This window comes from Urocampus carinirostris, chromosome 16 (genome assembly GCF_059441175.1).
Source record: "Urocampus carinirostris isolate Australia breed hairy pipefish chromosome 16, RoL_Ucar_1.0, whole genome shotgun sequence".
NCBI classification, from domain to species: domain Eukaryota; kingdom Metazoa; phylum Chordata; class Actinopteri; order Syngnathiformes; family Syngnathidae; genus Urocampus; species Urocampus carinirostris.
The window spans coordinates 17631275-17651785 of NC_142364.1; the positions used below are offsets into that span (position 1 = coordinate 17631275).

Here is a 20511-nt window from a genome sequence, read left to right on the forward strand (position 1 = left end):
TACTATTCGTTTTTGTTCATTTAAATGGAGATAGCACACTTGTGAAAAACAACACTCCTCCCAGTGGTATACTTGAAGTTAAAACCTCATGCATTTAAAAAACGACACTAAAAACAGGAGTGTGTGTTTAAACATTATGACAGAAACGTTTTGGTGTACAGACGCTTTTTATTAATGCACCACAAAAACAGCCCGTGGCTAAGTTTACCTTGTAAATCCAAAGTAAATGTTTTTAAAAAGTGGGGGAAATAAATTAACATAGAAGAAACAATCACCAGAAATGTGCTTTATTGATGATATATTTATTCAATGAGAGGCATATATATAATACTATTGCTAAATGGCACCACTGTGATAACAAACACATATCCGCCTATGACTAGATTTAATAATGAAATATCCTGAAACTTATCCTTTTTTTTCCAACAACCATAAATCGAACCATCTTAAAAATTGTGACGAGAGCAAGGATGACACTTTTACGATCGTTCAAAGCAAGATCCTCAGCTTTTGAAAAGAAAATATAGTTGCAAATTTGAAAATGGAGATATATTACAAAATGACATTTTTATAAAAGAACATTTATTATGTATTAGAGCAATAATAAAAGCAAGACATGTTTTGATATTGTATCATTGCAAAAATATGAACATTCTTCAAAAGGATACATAATGAAGTTGTTGAGAATAGGTATATGGGCGCATGATTGCAGCTTACCATTAACAAGTTAAAAAAAATTAGCCCATGATTATTTTTTTTTATGTAAAAACAATAAAACCAACTGAAAAAAAAAATCATCCTCAAGAGCTTGACTTGGCTGTAACTGACATCCCCTCCGGCTCCTCGAGGACCATCCATCACCCTGGCGTTGGGACGAGTCGTCCAATGGGCTTCAGCTTTGTTGGGATGCGATTGAGGAAAGAACGTTGTAATTGCGTGCGCGTGTGTGTTCTATCCTCCATGCAGAGTGGAAATAAACACGACGTTGTCTCGTTCTTGCAGGCAGTAGTCCAACTCGCCCTGGAGGCCCCACAACACAACACAGGAGATATCCTTGTGTCAATACAAACAGAGTCTCCGTGAATGAGGCTCGTGCACACTGAAGCCTTTAAGCGGCGTGTGTGTGTGTCTACAAGGTCAGGCATCAAATGTGCTCGACCTATAGGGATCACAATGAAAGCCCTCCGCCAGTGTACAGATTAGCCTTGGCGCTCATCTTTTAATTGTGACACGCACGCATACTGTGAGGCAGACAAAATGTAGGCGGTGTGCCATTGTTAATCCACCCAAAAACTAAAAATGTATAAAAATTATGGAAATTAGTCCATTCGGGCATTAAAATGGGTTAAAAAGGTGAGAAGGGTGTGGAGGAAATACCACATCTGTGTATAGCGCGAAACACAAAATTTTCCGTTAAAATCTGGCATAGAATTTTGACTTTTTCTCAGCTCAAACTAAGGAATTGAAAGAGACAAACATTGTAGATTACACTCGGCTGTCATTCAAATAATTCAATGACAAATACGAACACAATACAAACAGAAAATTTGCAATGTATTCAGTTCACGTCCTTTAAAATTCAATTCCTCATCGAATACACCAAAGAGTTGTTTCTCTCATCTGGCTTTTTTGCATTTATATCTTTTAGGACAACTTTCCATTTTCTCCATTCTGTAACATTCCTCTCTGATACTGTGAATAAAATTAGTGTACTAATGAGAGGTAAATGAATGTGCGTTACACAAGAATAAATAGTTATCGTGCCTGTGCGAAGTACACTGATTGTAATTCAAACACCCGATTCACTCTGGGAAATCTTACAATACTCCATCCCCCGCCTCAAAATATTTTCTCTTCGGATCTATACAAGTCACGTAAGTCACCCTTGTTGAATTCAAAACAGGGGATTTTTCCTTATTGTGAGAGACTTTCATGCCTGTAACTAAATGGTTACGGTTTTTTAGGTGGTCCACAACAACCATGCAGCAGGGCCACGTAACGACCCACGTGCTGCGTTTTTGTTCACCCCGGCAACCAGATGTGAGCGGTGGCGTCAAATATGGCGGCTGCTCACCATCAGTCCCCAGTCTGCTTCGTTGATCAGCACCAATATCCCCGGTCGCCTGCAAAGGGACGGACAATGGCCGTTGTGGGCCGAGTCACAAAACATTCGGGTCATGACAATGCTAAAAAGGTCTGCAAGCTATAAAGCACAATAAACAAAAAGTGGAAACATCGATGCGAGAAGACATTTTTATATCTATGATATATGCACACATAGATAACAGATACAACACAAAAAAAATGAAATCTTTAAATTCGATTTGTCCACGTTATTTTATGAACAGTTTTCAATTTATTTTGTTACTAAGACATTTTTTAAATCTCTATTGACACAATATTTTAAAATATATATATCATGAAAGTTATTCGTTTAATCAGGGGTGCCAAACTCATTCTCACCAAGGGCCACGTCAGCGTAATGCCTGTCCTCTAGGGGCCTTATGTAACTTACAAATGTATTTGAAATAAAATCCCTCTTTTTCATGTCCTAAACATGAAAATTACATTCAAACACACACACTCTCACACACACACACACAATATAACACAATCTTCATGGACATTTTGGCATTTATATGAAAACATTGCAACGTGGTAATCGTCAGGCAGTGCGCCAAATGTACTTTTTGGTCAAAACGGTCTTAAACCGTTTATTCCAAGACACTCAAACATTTTAAGTCCCTGCAGAACATATAAAATGATGTGGCGTGCCCCAGTGGCATGAGTTTGAAAACATATATGTATGTTTAAGTTATATTTCTATGTCAATATGATTATTACCAAGGTGTGTTGGATGAAAGGAAATGTGAAACCCCCATAATAAAATATCTTGCACAGCAATGTATTAATTGCATAACCTTAATCTGATTTGAATCTTCTTCCTTGACACATTTGATGAATATTGTACTATTCCAATAGTAAAATGCATTACAATAGAATTTTTAGTTTACAAATTTCCCCTTTTTTCATTTAATATTTACCAATAATATAAATGTTTATTCTCCAAATAATTAAAACCCAATTGAAAACATATTTGATAAGTTGCAGACCCCCATCATCTCCTTTATCCCGTGTTCCCCCAACTCCGCATAGGGGCATCCCTTTTCTTCATGTGTGTGGTCTGCTTCTTTCTGGGGTGTAAAGAAGGAAACACAGGAGCTGAGCACACACACGAGCATAGGGGGAACCTCCAAAGTTGAACGCAATCTGTTCGGTGATGTTGATTTCCTCTTTTGGTCTTTCCATTATCCCCTCCTGCCCCACCCATTATACTGAATTATTTAGTTTTCGTACTTGAATAAGATTTTTGCATTCAAGTACACAAACTAAAGCTGGCTAAAATATGCCCAGATTTTAACACATTTTTGTAAGCCGGAACAAATCAAGAAAATATGTTTCTATTTATTTCTTTTTTGTTTAGAGTGTAGACTTTATGGTTGCAAGTTCCTTGTCACTCTAATGTCTCCCTTTAACAATCTGGGACAAGTCTTAACGGCGGAGGGTAAATATAGAGATTATGAAGGAAATCAAAATGTCAGATGAAATTAATGGAGAGCCGGGAGCGTCAGCCACATCCTGATAAGGCTTCCGAGCAAGTGTCCAGGAGAGAGCAGGCCACGGAAACGGAAATGACGGACAAGTGACACACACAAGACAAAAGCGTGTGTATTGATTAAAAAAAAAATTATAGTGATGGTAAAAAATGCAGGTCAGGTGACACTCTAAATCAGTGGTCAGCAACCTTTTCTGTACCACGGGCCGGTTAAATGTCTGACAGTATTCTTGCAGCCTGGCTCAATAATAACATTAGTAATAAAAACATTAATAATAAGCCTGATAGAGCCACGAGACCCAGCATTCAGAAAGCTTTTTGAAGGCCAAATTCAAGAAATTTTTAAGGACTTTCAAAGCTAATTTTCCATACTTTTCATGGCTACTATTTCAAGCATTTACAAGCACTCCACCCAATAAAAATAACTTATCAATCCTTGAAAACATTAAAATTCAGGAATTTTCAAGGATTCCAAGCACCTATACAAACCCTGTAGACCACTAGGGATCTGGATGGCATAGGAAAAGGCTACCTTTATTCACGGTAACACATTGTACGACATTGTTTTGGCTGAACTCTTTCCCATAATGCTCGATTACATAATATGACACAGTGAGTAAGAAATACTCTGAAGATGAGATCAAATGCCTTTTGCTTTGCCATCTACATTCCTAGTGGGTAGGAATTGGCACTCTCACAGCCGCGAATCAGGTTTAATTCCGGTTGCATCTGATGCTGAACAAACGTGGTCAGCGGTAATTGTCGATCAATCATTGCTCAAATACGGTAATATGCTACCTGAAGACCTCGAGTATAATGCGTAACCAAAATTTTGAGTTTTTCGGGGATAAAAAAAAGTGTATTTACAAAGAAAAATATGGTATAAGCTAAATATAAGGCAAATCATTTTCTTTCTTTGCTGCCTGGTACCAAATGATCCACCGCCTGGTAAGGCTCGATGGTTGCTTGCTGACCACTGCTCTAAATGACCAACCGTATTTCGGACCTATACATGGCTTTCAGACATTATTTTTTTCTCTGACCAATCTTTCAAGGAACACTAAAAAATGACAATACGCCGGACACTCACACGGAATCGCCCTGGACAAAGAGCTCAGGCCGTTCCTTCAGCAGGTTTTGTCGGATCCACACCAGCAGCTGCTTCATGTCCCCTGCAAAAAAAAAAAAAAAAAAGGCAGACAACGGAGGTCAGGGGTGAGAGGTCAAGGTGCGTGCTTTGCAGCCCTCTGGTCGATGTGACGCGACGGGACGCAGACGTGACTGCATGTATATGTATGAGTTTATGTGATGGCGTTGTTGAGGGGGGGAAGGACTAGAAGGCTAATGTCAATGGCCAAGGGTGACATTGATCACCTTGCTCGGACTACAATAGAATAGACAAGGCTTTGGTAGTCCCACAAAGGAGAGTTTTCCACGTTTACAGCAGCCAAGTGCATGATATGAGGCAGCTCGTGAGAATAATAAAAAATGACACAGCCGCTAATATTATTGTATGCGTTTAGAACAGCAGTGAGACTGACAAGAATAAGAAGAGCTATGACTGTGGTATCAGTACTTTATGACAAAATGCGGTGAAAAACTCTGATAGTGATTGTTTTCAAAGTTAAAGCTTTTTTTAGCTCGAGAAAAAGCTTTAAAGCTGCTTTGACTTAACACATGTTCATATGTAAGTGGTTGGGGAGAAAATAAACAACGGCAATAGTAAATATTAGCAGTAACCTGACAAAAACATCAATACTAGAGTTTTGACACAAATAAATATTAAGAGCAGCAAAAGTATCCAGAAACGTATCAGAATTAAAACATAAAGATCTATGGCAGCAGTCTGCAACCTTTTCTGTACCATGAACCAGTTTAAATGGCTGATTATTTTCACGTGGCCAGGACGAATAATAACATTAGTAATGACGACAATAACAATAATATTTACAATAATAAAAAGCCCAAATACACAGCGTAAACCACCACGGATCTTAATGCCATAAGAAAAAGCATTAGCTTTCATCTCATCACACTATTTTTACTCACGGTACTATGTTTTACAACATTGTTTGGCTGAACTCTTTCCAATAACTCTCCATTGCAACAGTGTAGGACGTGGCCCCATGAGTTAATTAATATGATAAAAGAAAATCCAAAGCCTTTTCTTTGTCAGCTACAATCTTAGTGAACTAATGGACTGGATTTGGGTACGTTCAATCTGGGAACGATTCCAGTTGTATCAAATGCAGAGCAAATGTGGTCAGCGATGACTGGTCAAACATTACTTGATTACGGTGCCGTACTACCGCTAAACCTCAGTATTATGCAATACCAAACTTTTAGTAATTTGCACTAATAAATACGGCATGAGCAAATAAATTAAGCATTTTTTTTCTGTTTGGCCCGCAACGAAAAAACTCACGGCCCAGTAACGATTCCTGAGACCGGTGGTTGCCGACCACCGGTCCATAGGACAGTCTCAAAATAATAACAAAAAATAATCGATTGCAGCATACGCCAGAAACACTTTATGGACAATTTAATAAAACTCGGAGAAAGCACATAACGTGATACTAACAGCATTACTTCGCGATACTAACCAATATCTATGGGAAACTATTGTGATTTTATCTGGCATGGATCAGGTATAGATACTGGGCCAATAAAACGATTTTGCAATGTATCGTATCAATAGATGGCTACATATTCTGGAGATGTATCAATTAAGGAATTGCCAATGGGATTTATGCCTAAGGCCTTGATTAAAATAACATTTTTTAATACATCCAACAGGAAAAAGCAAACTGAAAAACACCTTAGAAAATTGTAATTGAGTTAATTCAATCTAGAAAAAATGTTATATGGGTTATTTCTTTGAAATCATCTTTTGTTTTTTGATTTATTGTTTTGATATTTTAATGTTCCGGTTCACTACCTACGTAGTGGACGCTATTTGTTCTGATGTCCCAGATTTACAATGAATTATAAACACACATTTACATTTAATCAATTACATTGAAATAAATTGAAAATTTGGAAAACATAGTGAAATATTGCTCAAAGAGTAAACATAAAGTAAGGTTACATTAAGAAAAAAACTTCAAGTAAATTGCTTAAATGTTGCATTTTAGTGGAAGATTATCCTCAACTGAAAAAGGAAACAATATTACTATTATTTTATTTTTTTCTTAAAGGTTACAATACTAAAATGTGTGTTTTAATTCTCATTCCATTTAGGAGTAAGAACAAAACGACATGGGGCACAGGATTACTCAGTGCCGTTGACGGCAATAGATGCCAATGGCACTGACTAATAGGCTGGCTGTGAATGAGTTTTAAATATTTAATCAATAAATAATTATCCCTTAGAGGTGCTGTACGGAATTTGGAACTTTAATCTCCGCCGCCATCACCTGGCTTAAAGTCATAATCGCAGCCTCAGTCAGCTCATTCATGATGCGGGTGCAGGTACGTGCATTATTTAGACAAGATCGAATAGACTCGTTTAATCTTTTCGGGGGTTCGGGTTGGGACTCCAGTATAAGTAGGATTTTTCTTTCCTAACCCATTTTCATGCTAAACTGAAGAATACAAATTAAAAACAAAACCTGTGGGAACGAGCATGACATCTCCGGCACTCCGCCCAGCCACCATTCCTACAACCAAGTGGGTCCAGCCGCAAACTGCTCGGATAAAATTAAGATAAAAGCAGATAGGCACAGTGGAAATTAAAGCATAAGGGCTCTTTGAACTCAGTTGGGCATTGTTAACACATAATAGAAAAAATATACAACTTTCAACTTAAAGGACACCTCAAATGACACACCCCACCTTTAAGTGAATGGGAACTGCCAAAGGATAGAGAATCCAACTGTTTCCATGTACAACCAAATAAGCATTAACAAAAACATTTGTAGGAATGCATCTAAGTTTCTATTTTCGTAAAGATGCTGATCTAGAGTGATGGTTTCAAAGACGTTGGATTTTGAAACGCTGCCCGGCATTGAATGAGCGTGACCTCGTCTGTGGCGACGCTGACCTCGTCGACAAAGGGCTAAGCCGGGCGACAATGAGCACTTTTGGGATCATCGCAAACCCCCACCGCCGGCTAAACATGATCACACAATGAATACATTACTCTGAATAAGACTGTTTTCTTGTTTAAATTGAAGTTAGTGCAAGTCATATCATATTTGTTTTGCAGAGATTTCTTTGAAGTCTTCTATCATATATCAGGAGAATTTACGTGACAAGATCAAATTCCAACCTGGGCTTTATGTGGCCCAAGGGCTGCAGGTTGCCCACCCATGAAAATACCCCGAAGATAAAAAATGAAGGTAATGTAAAGTAATGATAAGGTCAGATGGAGGTAAGCGTGTATCCATGCTGTGACGCTGTAGTAATGAAACGCAAATGGCAGAAAAAATATCAGTCTGTGAAAACTGCTAAAACGTTTGTTCAGTTTTTTTTAATCAACACTTCATTTCTTACTTAAATAACGAATCTGCTTCAAAATGTGGTTAAAGGTGTGAAAACAGTTCTTTGTTGCAAAAATGGAGCAGAAAAGATTTGGAATGTTACCTGTCAGGTCAAAGTCTGTGTTTCATTGATAGTGTTAGTGAATTGGATTGTCTTCATTGACATTGATAACAACGTAGTGAGCATTGTTTGCAACAAGATAAGACAAAAACACTCCTGGATAAACACGTAGTAAAGAGAAAAATAAGAAAAAAGAATGTATAGTGCAGTGTGTGTGTGTGTGTGTGTGTTAGTGCACGTTAAGCATGGATCTAAGTGAATAATCTCCAGAGCTAACAATGATGCAAATCTTTTAGGGCCTTAAAAAACATTTACTTATATAAAGATAGCCACAGATACACACTTATATAGCAACAAATATATTGCATACAATTTTGGAGTGACACTCTAAGCTAAGTATTCAGAAAAAAACCAACAATATATTTATACTACAACCACTACTATATTTTACTATGAATGGGCAGGTACCAATAGCAGATTTTGGAATCTGTACTCATATCGGCCTCATTATTGGGTGTGAGCACTCTTCACAGTGGCTGACACCAATACTACCTGCTCTCTAGAGGCCATTTAAGATGAGGAAGTAAAATGAACAAATTAGATGAATATTATATGATCATTTTCTTTAATTCCCTGCAATCTTGGAGAAAACTATGTTGGTATGAATAAAGTAGTTCTTTAAAAATACGAGTTTGAGTTTGAATGACTACTAAAGAGTCAGAGAATTAGTATTTGCTTGAAAAAAGGGGGTATAGTCAGATTTCCAATATTATGAAATATTTTTTTTTTCAAATGCACCCTTGTAGTTTTAATTTAATGTGCCTTATACACAGGTGCACCTTGTATATGAAATAAAAAGCTCACAGAGGAATATTTGGGGGTGCGCCTTATAATAAGGTGTGCCCTATATTCCAGAAAATACAAAATATTAGATTGCTATTTATAGCGTGTTATAATGGTGTTTTTAGATTAATCACCACTCAAAATTTGCATCTGTCTCTCTCTTTCTGAAAAAAGAGGGTACAACGTACATGCGACAATAACCAGTCCTATTATATACAATATATTCTTAATTTTAATTTGATTTTTTTTTTTGATAGAGGACATTACAGTAAATTCTGCAGGTTATAACAAGAGCTAAACACCAACATATTTTCACCCGCATGCTTAAAACTGAAGTAATCAGCTGAAAAGTGCAAACAGCGCAGACATTCTCTTTCTCTTCACTTATCCCGTTATCGACTGTAAGCGCCACCCCTCTTCCCACATACCCCATTTTACTTCTCCTTCGGCCTCCCCCAATAAAACCTTCTCTCCACCTCCCGCCTGCAAACAGGAAGACGAGGCAATCACTCAAAGTGTGACCGAAATTAGAAACAAGCCACCGAGGAGCTTTTTGTGCCATTGCTCGTAAAAAACAACCTAGTTAAGGTTAACCAGGTATAACCTAGCTGGTGTTAGGTCAATGTACGTGCGGTCACGACGAAAAACTGTGCGTCATGCAGGAAGAACGAGGACGTTATCTCGGTCGTTGAATGCGAGCGCCGATGAAACAAAATGGACCTGAGCGGTGAGCAAAAGAGGGGAAAGTGCGTCACGTCTTTGCAGTGCATCCTGGGATTCCGTTGACAGAAGGGAGGGAGAGGGCGCCGTTTTGACACTGATTTGAACAGGCCAGTTTTGTTTTGTTTTTTAAAAAATGGCGCCCCTTTTTTCTCTGAGCAATTATGACAATCGGGTGACTGGGGAGTAGGTGGGTGAGTGATCCATCTTTCGGTTGATGTGAAAACGGTGAGACCCCCAGACCGCTGGGGGTTTTCGCCCGTGTGTGTGTGTTGGTAGGAGTGAGTGGGGCGGGGTCTTTCAGTCGAGGGTCATCAATCACCGGCTGGGGTCAGAGAGAAATAAGAATGATTCAGAAGCAATTATATTTGCCCAAACCTACCTCACGCCTCAACTAAACCCACCCCAACTATCCACGGACGCTACAAAATAATCAAGATTAGCCTTGAGCCTCACAGTTGTGCAGCATAAATGATCCCAATATGGCTAAACAGTAAATGTCAAAATGAGTATTGGCAAAATAAAACAGGAAGTGTAGCAAATCATTTAACTATACAAATAAAAAAAACTTTTAACGTGGTCATTGGGGTCGTTACTTATCTTTTCTGTTTTAAAGTATTTAAAAGTGAATTGTCTATCAACAAAATTGAAGCAGACAAAGTCAGACGCAATTTGTACAAACAGACAAGTACTTATACTTGGTATCCATAATTTTACAATTTTAAAATCAGGAATTATAAATTAGAATCGGAATGGGTGCGGACTAATATCTTGGCTGATATCAATATCTCCAGCACACAGAAATAGAAATGTGAAATTGGAGGAATATCTACCCTATTTTACATAAACATAGCAGACTACGATCACGAAACATTGGATACAAAGCTAATCAAACCTAATGACTAGACCAAAATGGGTATTGAGATTCAGGGTTCCTACAGTTTAAGGCAAGTTAAATTTAAGACATTGAAGGATTTTTAATACCTTTTGAAATCAAATTTAAGAAGCAATTGAGACAAACGAAACAAAAGAACACAAATATTTCATGCACACAATATAAGGTGCCTCATACACATTACCAGGCAGAGCTTTTACCCATGGCGGAAAACATTCATCGGACAGCCACTTCTCATTAAATTTATACTTTCCCATTGTCCATTGTAAACGTCTCTGTCCGTAGTTGCTATGTGTTTTTGTGGGAAGACCCAAGACATGCATCTGCTCAGAAAGGTCCGACTGAAACCACATCCCCGTTTTGATACTTCCGTTATTGTGGTCGCGCAATCTTGCCACAAAAGACAATCTTTTTAGTTCAAACTAATATAAATCTTGTCAATGTGTTCATATGTTTAAGAATTTTGAAAACTGGATTTAGGACACTCTAATGCCAATTAAGGGCTTATTTTAAAAATAATGAATTCAATACCTTTAAAGACGTTTCAAGGATGTGCAGGAACCCTGAGATTACATACTAAAAGGCTTATATTTTATCTTAGTAAAACACAATTATACGTCATGGTGCAAGAGAAGAATGTTAGAGAACGGGTAAAACAAGGTTGTCCTGAAAGATATAAATAAACGCAAAAATCCAGTGATGTGTGATGATGAATCTTAACATTAAATAAATACATTGTCAATTTTATGTTAGTATAGTGTTCTTAATCATTGCCGCACGCATTACAACAACATGCGTCACCTATAATGCTTAATTTGAACTGAGAAAAAGTTAAAACAAAATTTAATACTGATTTTTAGTAAAAAATAATGGGTGATGGTAATACGTAAAAAATATGGCAATTGTAAATAATTACATGTAATTTTAAGGAGAAATGTTTTGCACAACGGGTTCCGGTATTCTACTCCAAAGTTGAATAGTTGTTAGAAAAAAAATGGTATACAGTATTTCTAAGTTACAACGACTCGGTAATTAAAAACTGAAGAATCTCAAGCAGTTTTGAATGAAATGCTGAATAGCATAAAGATTTTAAGATCTCTCATAAAATGATGACTCTTAAATTTTCTGGGATTTTTAATATTAAAAGTCATCAGTTATGTGTCGCAATTATATTTATAACTATTACCATCAACAAAAATGTGATAAAACTTTACATCTGTGAGTAGTATATGACCCACCCATGGGTGGTGTGGAGAGGTGAAGTAAGGTCACATCTTCTTTAACATTCCCTTCTCTGGTCAACTTTTGTGCCTTGGTCACCGTGGTAACTCGGGCGTCACGGCCACTACTCCTTTGTTTAGTCTAAAACCGATAGGACTCTTATTTTTCCCTGCTTGGTTTTAACCTGTGAGGAAACTACCACTTAGATGCCCTGTTAATGAGCAAGGTCCTGACTTTAGTTTCCGGGAATTCCCTCTGGTGTTTTCTTTTTTTAAATCTCCCTTTAGTTGTACAGTAGAAAAATAAAAGATAAAATAAGAAGACTAGGAGGAGGAACCCTAATTGCACTCTTGTAAAGCCCCTCTAGCCCTTTGAGCTTCCTTTACCGCCTCTTTTACTGCCTCTGGACACCGCTCAAGGGACAATTGGAGAAGGATACAAAACGATAAAAGTCAAAGATGGACATGAGAAACATAGGTGTGTCGCTTTAGATTTAATATGAAAGATGAGTTTCATACACACGTAAAAAATGCATAGGGCCAGCATCTTTAATGGGAGGGGGCTGCAATTGGGCCTTTTTTACAGCCTGTGATTGGCTGAACAACAATTAATGGCCTCGACTTTCACCTAAATTCAATTGAGTTAGGGTTCAGCTTACCTGTGACCAGTCTTGTAATAATGAATTTACATTAGTGCCCTCCAACTCGCTTGATAGATAATCTCATTATAATTTACAAGTATTAGTAGTACCTCTACTTAAGAATGTATCTACATACAGGTAGGTTACAAAGAACGTGAACGGGAAAATATTGCCTCTAGTTACAAAGGCGTTTCAGAAAACGAAGACAAAAAGTACAGTACGCCCCGCTATTAGTCGCTACCAGTTTCCCGAAGGTAAACAAACCAACTATCGCTTAAAATCTGCCTGGCAACACAGTGCGCATGCGTAATCCCAGCATGCTCTTCGCGTCACCGTCACAGTTCTGGGCTCAGAGCAGAGGAGGAAGAGGGGTTCCGGCAAGAGAGCAGGGAGGTGGACGTAGCTGTCATTAAATAAGCCGAAAGTATAGACTTTTTAGCAAAATTCCATGAAGTTTCGGAATTTGTGGAAAGGAATCACCCGGAAAAAGTATTAAGAAGACGGGCTATCGCTCAATATTATGTCTGCCGAGGTCATTTCCAATGGATTGTCAAAAGCTGACGTCATTAGATTCGTTTTTAGAGAAACACGAGGCAAAAAGGTAAATGAATATGTTTAGCATTTTCTCAATTCTGTGCTTTTTTTTTTACATTATGTGCCTCTCGTTTCATCTTTATTGTGCGGTGATCTTATTCAAACGTGTGTTTGTTTCATGTTCTGATGCTCTTTTATTATCTATTTAAAAAATATACTGTACTTTTGCGGGGCTTGGAACGGATTAGCGCATTTACTTTTACAATGCCTCTCTAATTACAAAGTTTTCAGGTTACTAAGCCACTCCCAGAAGAGATTAAATTCGTAAATTAAGGTACCACTGTAGTTATCAATGTTATGCATCCATCTACCCATCCAACCTTCATTCCATCCACCCATAGTGGGTAATAGATTTTTTCAAACCAAAGGGTTTTTAGAAAAAAATGCTGAAATGCTTACAATAATAATAAACTGTGGTTTGCAACACCCACCCAAAATATGAATAAATATCTAAATCAAAATTATGAATCAATAATAAGTGAATCAGCAAGTGACAAACCCCAGATTGCACGCGAGTCCACTTAAAAAAGTATACACTAGGCCTTAGGTGGGGGACCCAAAGTTGTTGGTGTGGTCTTCTAAACAATTTGGGACATGTGAAACATGATTTACTTAAGCCCAATTTGTTTGTTTACCCTTTAAAGTCCTCCGATTGGGTGGACATTTTACCTCTTGCTGTCAAGTGGAAAAATACATCACAGGTAACGACTTTTGTAATTTTCAAGTGAGGTAACTTAACAGTCGCAAGACGTAGTTTTAGTCCACGTGTAATTCAAGCAAAAGGTGGATTTTGTTCTTTCATTCATAATCAAGAAAAAACTAATAATCAAAGTGCCTGATTGAGGGAAATTATGTCAATTTAAACATATATTGAAAAAAAAAACACATTTAATAACTGTGATTTTGACATGTCTCACCATGACAGAACATCGATACTCACAAGGTTTTGTGTGGCTTGGAAGAGTGATATCATGTTCCTTCACGCCATCAAAAAGAAGCTCAGCTCCTCCACTGCATTGAAGAAAATGAAAATGGAACTTTTGGCAAGTTGAACTGATTGATTTTATAGAACTAGTAAACTTAATAGAATGAAAACCAAATAAAAGATAAAAAAACAGATAAATTAACTAATTCTAAACAAAGTGTATGCATTTTTCACTTGTTTTAAGAGAACAGGAAGAAGGACAAGACATTTCTAGTCCTACCACTCAAATGCATACAATTACACTAAAACAATAATTAATATTAAAGAATATATCAAATATAATGAAAACGTAAATTTAAAAGCGCAAACTGAATTTCCTGAATGGCCCCAAAAAGCACCCCCAGTCCATATTCCAATTAAGCCAAATCAAAAGTGGAAACATTAAAGTAAAATATTGAAAATGTTTTAAGATAAAACCACAGTGGAAATTAAGCATGGCTATACTGGACTGTCTCAGAAAATTAGAATATTGTGATAAAGTTCTTTATTTTCTGTAATGCAATTAAAAAAACAAAAATGTCATACATTCTGGATTCATTACACATCAACTGAACTATTTCAAGCCTTTTATTATTTTAATATTGCTGAATTTGGCTTACAGCTTAAGAAAACTCAAAAATCCTATCTCAAAATATTAGAATATCATGAAAAAGTATTCAAGTAGGCTATTCAACTAATCACCTGAATCATCTAATTAACTCGAAACACCTTGCGAGGGTTTCCTGAGCCTTAAAAACACTCAGCTTGGTTCAGTAAACTAAATCACAAGTATGGGGAAGACTGCTGTCCATAGGACCATCATTGATACCCTCCATCAGGAGGGTAAGACACAAAAGGAAAATTCTCAAAGAGCAGGCTGTTCACAGAGTGCAGTTTCAAAGCATATCCACAAAAGGTCTGTTGGAAGGGAAAAATGTGGCCGGAAACGCTCCACAACCAAGAGAGATGACCGCAGCCTTAACAAAATTGTGACGAAGAGCCGCTTCCAGAATTTGAGGGAGCTTCAAAGACAGTGGGCTGAAGCTGGAGTCCAGGTATCAAAAGCCACAGTTCACAGACGTGTCCGGGAAATGGGCTACAATAGCCGTATTCCCATGGTCAAGCCACTTCTGAACTCAAGACAACGGGAGAAGCGTCTGACTTGGGCTATGGAGAAGAAGCACTGGACAGTTGCAGAGTGGTCCAAAGTCCTCTTTTCAGACGAAAGCAAGTTTTGAATTTCATTTGGGAGTCAAGGCTCCAGAGTCTGGAGAAAGGCTGGAGAGGAGCAAAATCCAAGTTGCTTGAAATCCAGTGTGAAGTTCCCACAGTCAGCAATGGTTTGGGGAGCCATGTCAGCTGCTGGTGTTGGTCCACTGTGTTTCATCAAGTCCAGAGTAAATGCAACTGTGTACCAAGAGATTTTAGAGCACTACATGCTTCCATCTGCTGAAAAGCTCTATGGAGATGAGGATTTCATTTTCCAGCATGATCTGGCACCTGCCCACAGTGCCAAAACCACCAGTAACTGGTGCACTGACCATGGCATCACTGTCCTTGATTGGCCTGCTAATTCCCCTGACCTGAACCCCATCGTGAATTTGTGGGGTAGTTAAGAAGATGATAAAAGACACCAGACCTACAAATGCAAATGAGCTGAAGGCCGCTATTGAAGCATCCTGGGCATCAATAACACCTCAGCAATGCCACAGGCTGATTGCCTCCATGCCACGCCGGATTGATGCAGTAATCCGTGCAAAAGGATTCCCAACCAAGTACTGAGTGCATCAATGGACATTTTCAAATGTTTGATTTAGTTTTGCTGTTATAAAATTATTTTTTTACTTGGTCTAAGGAAGTATTCTAATATTTTGAGATAGGATTTTTGAGTTTTTTTCAGCTGTAAGCCAAAATCAGCAATATTCAAATAATAAAAGGCTTGAAATAGTTCAGTTGATGTGTAATGAATCCAGAATGTATGACATTTTTGTTTTTTTAATTGCATTACAGAAAATAAAGAACTTTATCACAATATTCTAATTTTCTGAGACAGTCCAGTATAACTAAGCTGATTTTACGTGATCCCCAAGTTGTCCGGATAAAATCATTATTCTATTCCACATAACACGGTCTGCAGGCCACATTTGGCCCCTGAAAAGGTTACTTTGGTTCCTAAAATGATCTGAATTCATTATTGTATCATACTGCAGATGGGCCTTTTTACAGCCTGTGATTGGCTTAACAACAATTCATGGTCCTGTCTCTCGCCAGGAATCTTTTTCACTGTGCATTACTTTTCTTGCATTTTATTTTATCCAGTGGTTCTTAACCTGGGATGGATCAAACCCTAGGTGTTCAGTGGAGCCTCTGCCACGGAGATCAAGACATCATGTCAATACGTGATGAAATGCCCAGGTTGGCATTACTGTCTGCAGATAATCACATGACATTGCTTGGCCAGTCCGTGATGTGTGGAATTTAGAGCAAGCATGGGTGTGAATGTCATCGTTGTACAAGGTATAATTACTTTTTTACATTTAAATACACACTAACCAAGTCCAGCAAAAAAATGGATTAAATGAATGGATTCTCAGGTCTCACAGAACAGGAGTCAGCTTCCTATCTGCATGATTGGCAAAGCCAAGTTGAGAAACTATACTTGCACCAGCAAAACGAAAGGAACAATCTGAAAGTTTTTCAGAAACTTTATTGTGAGTTCATGCACTGTGTTGGTTTTGTTTTGCGCGGTTCAATTTTGCACAAGCAAAAAAAAAATGAATTTTTTTTTAAAAGAATCATTTTATTTTACACAATACTAGGGTTTGGTGAATGCTTATGTGAAACTGGTGGGGTTTGGTAGCTCCAATTAGGTTAAGAACCACTGTTTTATTGTAGTTTAGTAAATGATGAAAAATTCATATTTTTACTTTAAAGTTATTTTAGCCAATTTTAGCCAAGGCTACTAACGGTGCCTGGATAATATCGGCTTCTTCAATTTAATGTTCATGTAATGGGGAATTTTATATCAGGGACATCTATATTGGCTGTTGAAAATGAAAGATTACTGACACAGCCATAAGAAAATATTGCTTCATTTAACTGATCATATTGGAATATATTTGTTAGTGTTTCTTTAAATTCAATTATGTCAGCTAGACTTTATGTGTCATTTTAAAAAATGATCAACATTGCATTTCTAAATGAACATGTTATTACTATGTCGTTACTATGTTATTACCAGGTTGTCATTATTAGAGGATGAAATAGGCTCACAGTCAACCATTAAATGTCAACCACCTCTTTGTTTCCTTATCCTCACTGTAAATGTTGAACTGGAGTCGTCCAATTTCGTTGTCACAGCATATCCCATGTTGTAACAATGACAATAAAGGCATATTCTATTCTATTCTAAACATCATGCCAGTTAGAAATTAAATTTCATAGAAATGAACCTTTATATATATTTTCATCACTAGTCCACTGGCTACTCAGGTGGTCTTAAGGGGCTACATCTTCCCCGCGGGTTGTGACCCCCTATTTAAAGGGGATTGATAACTTTGAGCTTTAGTGTTCTCGTACAACAGTAAAAAAAAAAACATTGTGCCACCATAAAAGGTATTTAGTTATGGAATGATTTAAATGACCATAAAAAAATCCATCATTTACATTAATTTTAAAAATTGTATACGATACGTATTTTAGGTAAATACACTAATATATCAATAGTTTCTTTGGGTATTGTGTTTCAAACGTGTACCTAGCGGGATAGTTGTAGGCATAAAACTTCATTTCATTGATTTTAAATTTCCTTTTGTGGGGTAAGTTTCTGATTTCTGTGTCACTGAGTATGTTGGCACTATCCCATGAGTTTTCCAGCTATATTACTTTTATCATTTCATCTTAAAATTATTACTTTGATGATCACATTATTCATTTAGTTGTTATACATGCACATCATATTTTAATGAAGCACTTACTCTCTACTCTATTTTTTTCATACCAGTGTACTTTCCCAGCAAGGATCTTATCGAAGACCCTTGAAGATTCAACTGTGTGCAGTTCTAATCTAATTTACAGGGACTTCTTTATGCATTGTAATGTGAGTTCTGAGTGTCTATTAGTGAGCGCTTCATGGTCCATTTTATTTTAAATCTTCCACACTATAAGAGAGAGGCACAAAGATTCTTGTGTGCCTCAGGTGGGAGAGCTTCTCCATTCAATCGGTCCAGAGTGCACTCTGTTTTACCTTTAACTATTTTGTAACTTTGTAATAAATGTCCTCAACTGAACTGATACTGTCAGGTGGCTGTCCTTTGGGCATTCTATGTAGCACAGCCAAATAGCTTGGCTCTGTTACTTTTAATGTTAAGATTAACACACTGTGAATTGCCCTTTGAGACTCCTTGTGATAAAGGGCTATACAAAAAAACATTGCTTGACTTATCTTAACTGCATCCCCTGCTCGTTTTTTCTACGTCCCAAAAAAAACTGGTCCCGCAAATTAAACAAGCAGCGAGACACGGATTAGCTCAGGAGGGAGAGTGCTCGTCTTGGGATCAAGAGGTCGCAGGTTCGATTACCGGCTTCTCTGTGTTATATATCAAAGTGTCCTTGGGCAAGACACTGAATCCCTAAAGCCCCCAATAAGCAGGTAAGCGCCTTCCATGGCTATTGGTGTTTGAGTGTGTGTCTGAATGAGTGTGAAGCACATTGTAAAGCGCTTTGAGAGGTCTTCATTGACTTGAAAAGCACTATATAAATAATAATAATAATAATAATAATTTCCTTTGTATTGTCATTCTTTGTAACAATGTACACAGAACGAAATGTCGATACACCTGACCCGTTGTAGCGAGTCGGTGCAGCCGCAGCCAGAGGGCGCCGCCATTATACCAATTAGGTATGTGTCGGTCGAGGCGCGAACCAGCGACCTCCCAGTCTCAAAGCCGGCACACTATGCAGACCATTTACCATTTATTTATTGTACAGTAGTTTTTAGGGGGCGCGCGAATATTTTGTTGATTCTTTTTGTTATTTATTGTTTGATAATGTTTTTGTGCTGTGCCTAAATAAAAAGCTAGAAACAAACCTTAAAAAAAGACATTCTAATATTGCTTATTATTAGTGTATACCAGAACATAAATGTAATCCAGCGTCATAATAATAATAATAATAATAATTTCCTTGTATTGTCATTCTGTGTAACAATGTACACAGAACGAAATGTCGATTGCATCTGACCCGATGCAGCCGCAGCCAAGAGAGGGCGCCGCCGACCACTTTTTAAGTCTTAGGAATGACTCGGCCGGGGCGCGAACCCGAACGTCCCAGTCTCAAAGCGGGCGCCTTACCATCTAGGCTACTGAGAGGATACTGTATATTTTAAATCATTTAATTTGTTAGAATATTTAAAAAAAACGTGGACGCAATTACAGTGTATCTTATATTTTCAACCGAGCAAGACAGCGTGACAGGAACAGCACAAGGCTACAAACATGGCTAACTTCAATCTAGCTGCTTCTTCGGTTCCCCTCTTCTTACACGGCACAGAAAGGTAACCAAGTAACAAAAACTTATTGAAACGCCACGTAATGTCGTAACGCCGCTTATATAAACGTATGGGAGCGTTTCGAGACAGTGTGAAGAGCCACGAAGGGTTTGAAATCACCTACCCAAACTCCAGATGGACAGCAAGGGGTGCAGCCATCTTGCCGGCACATACAGGAAGTGCTGGAAGGGAGGGGGCGTGGAAAAAGAAAGAAAAAAACTGAGAGGGCGGGGCTGGTGCTGTCTGAAGGGGACGCCATGCTGGCCTTCGTTTTCGCTTTTTGACTACATTTTTAGAAATAACTTTGGATCCAAAAACTGTCACATAATGAGGAAAACAAATAACATGTAAGCAGAGGGGTTAAAAATAACAAAAAAGTTATTATTTTAACCTAGTTTCGCGTCTCTTTATCATTATTTAAGAAAATTTGATACATTAAAGAAAATTCGGTTTCAACCTTTGAATCTCAAAATATAGCCCAAACAAAACCCTTACACATTGAAAGTTCAAAAAATGCTTTACCAATAACATTTTTTTTTCAAATAACAATCCATTTGACTTTAATTCATACTAAAATAACCCTTTAAATTATTTCATACAAGACGTGTGCCAAAAAGCACAGGAGCAGTGTTCATTTTACCTCTGAAAAGTGATGGATCCGGGGACTCGCATGCTCAAAAATCTATGGGTCCCAACAGAGATCTATGGGTCCCCAAAATTTAGGGTTATCGGGGTTGAAATTGTAAATCGGCGACAAATATATAATATAAATCCATATATTCATTCAGTTTTAATCAACACAGTTTATTGGTAATACAAATCACTTCAAGATTTTTCAGTTCACAACAATATTGTACATTATACAAAATAATATTGCTGAAATAATTATATTAATCTATATTTTGATTCAGTTTTAATCATCACAGTT

The 20511-nt window shown here is 37.6% G+C and overlaps 1 protein-coding gene across 1 annotated transcript; it reads right to left on the bottom strand.

Moving 5' to 3' along the window:
- Positions 1-271: 271 nt before the first annotated feature.
- urm1 (ubiquitin related modifier 1) lies at positions 272-19827 on the bottom strand. The gene is made up of 5 exons (XM_088355888.1): positions 19708-19827; positions 14012-14082; positions 4707-4788; positions 2075-2123; positions 272-1020 (listed from the first exon to the last, which is right to left on the bottom strand). The coding sequence occupies exons 1-5, from the start codon at positions 19740-19742 to the stop codon at positions 952-954; spliced, it is 306 nt and encodes a 101-aa protein (XP_088212014.1). The 5' UTR covers positions 19743-19827; the 3' UTR covers positions 272-951.
- Between the last annotated feature and the right edge of the window lie 684 nt (positions 19828-20511).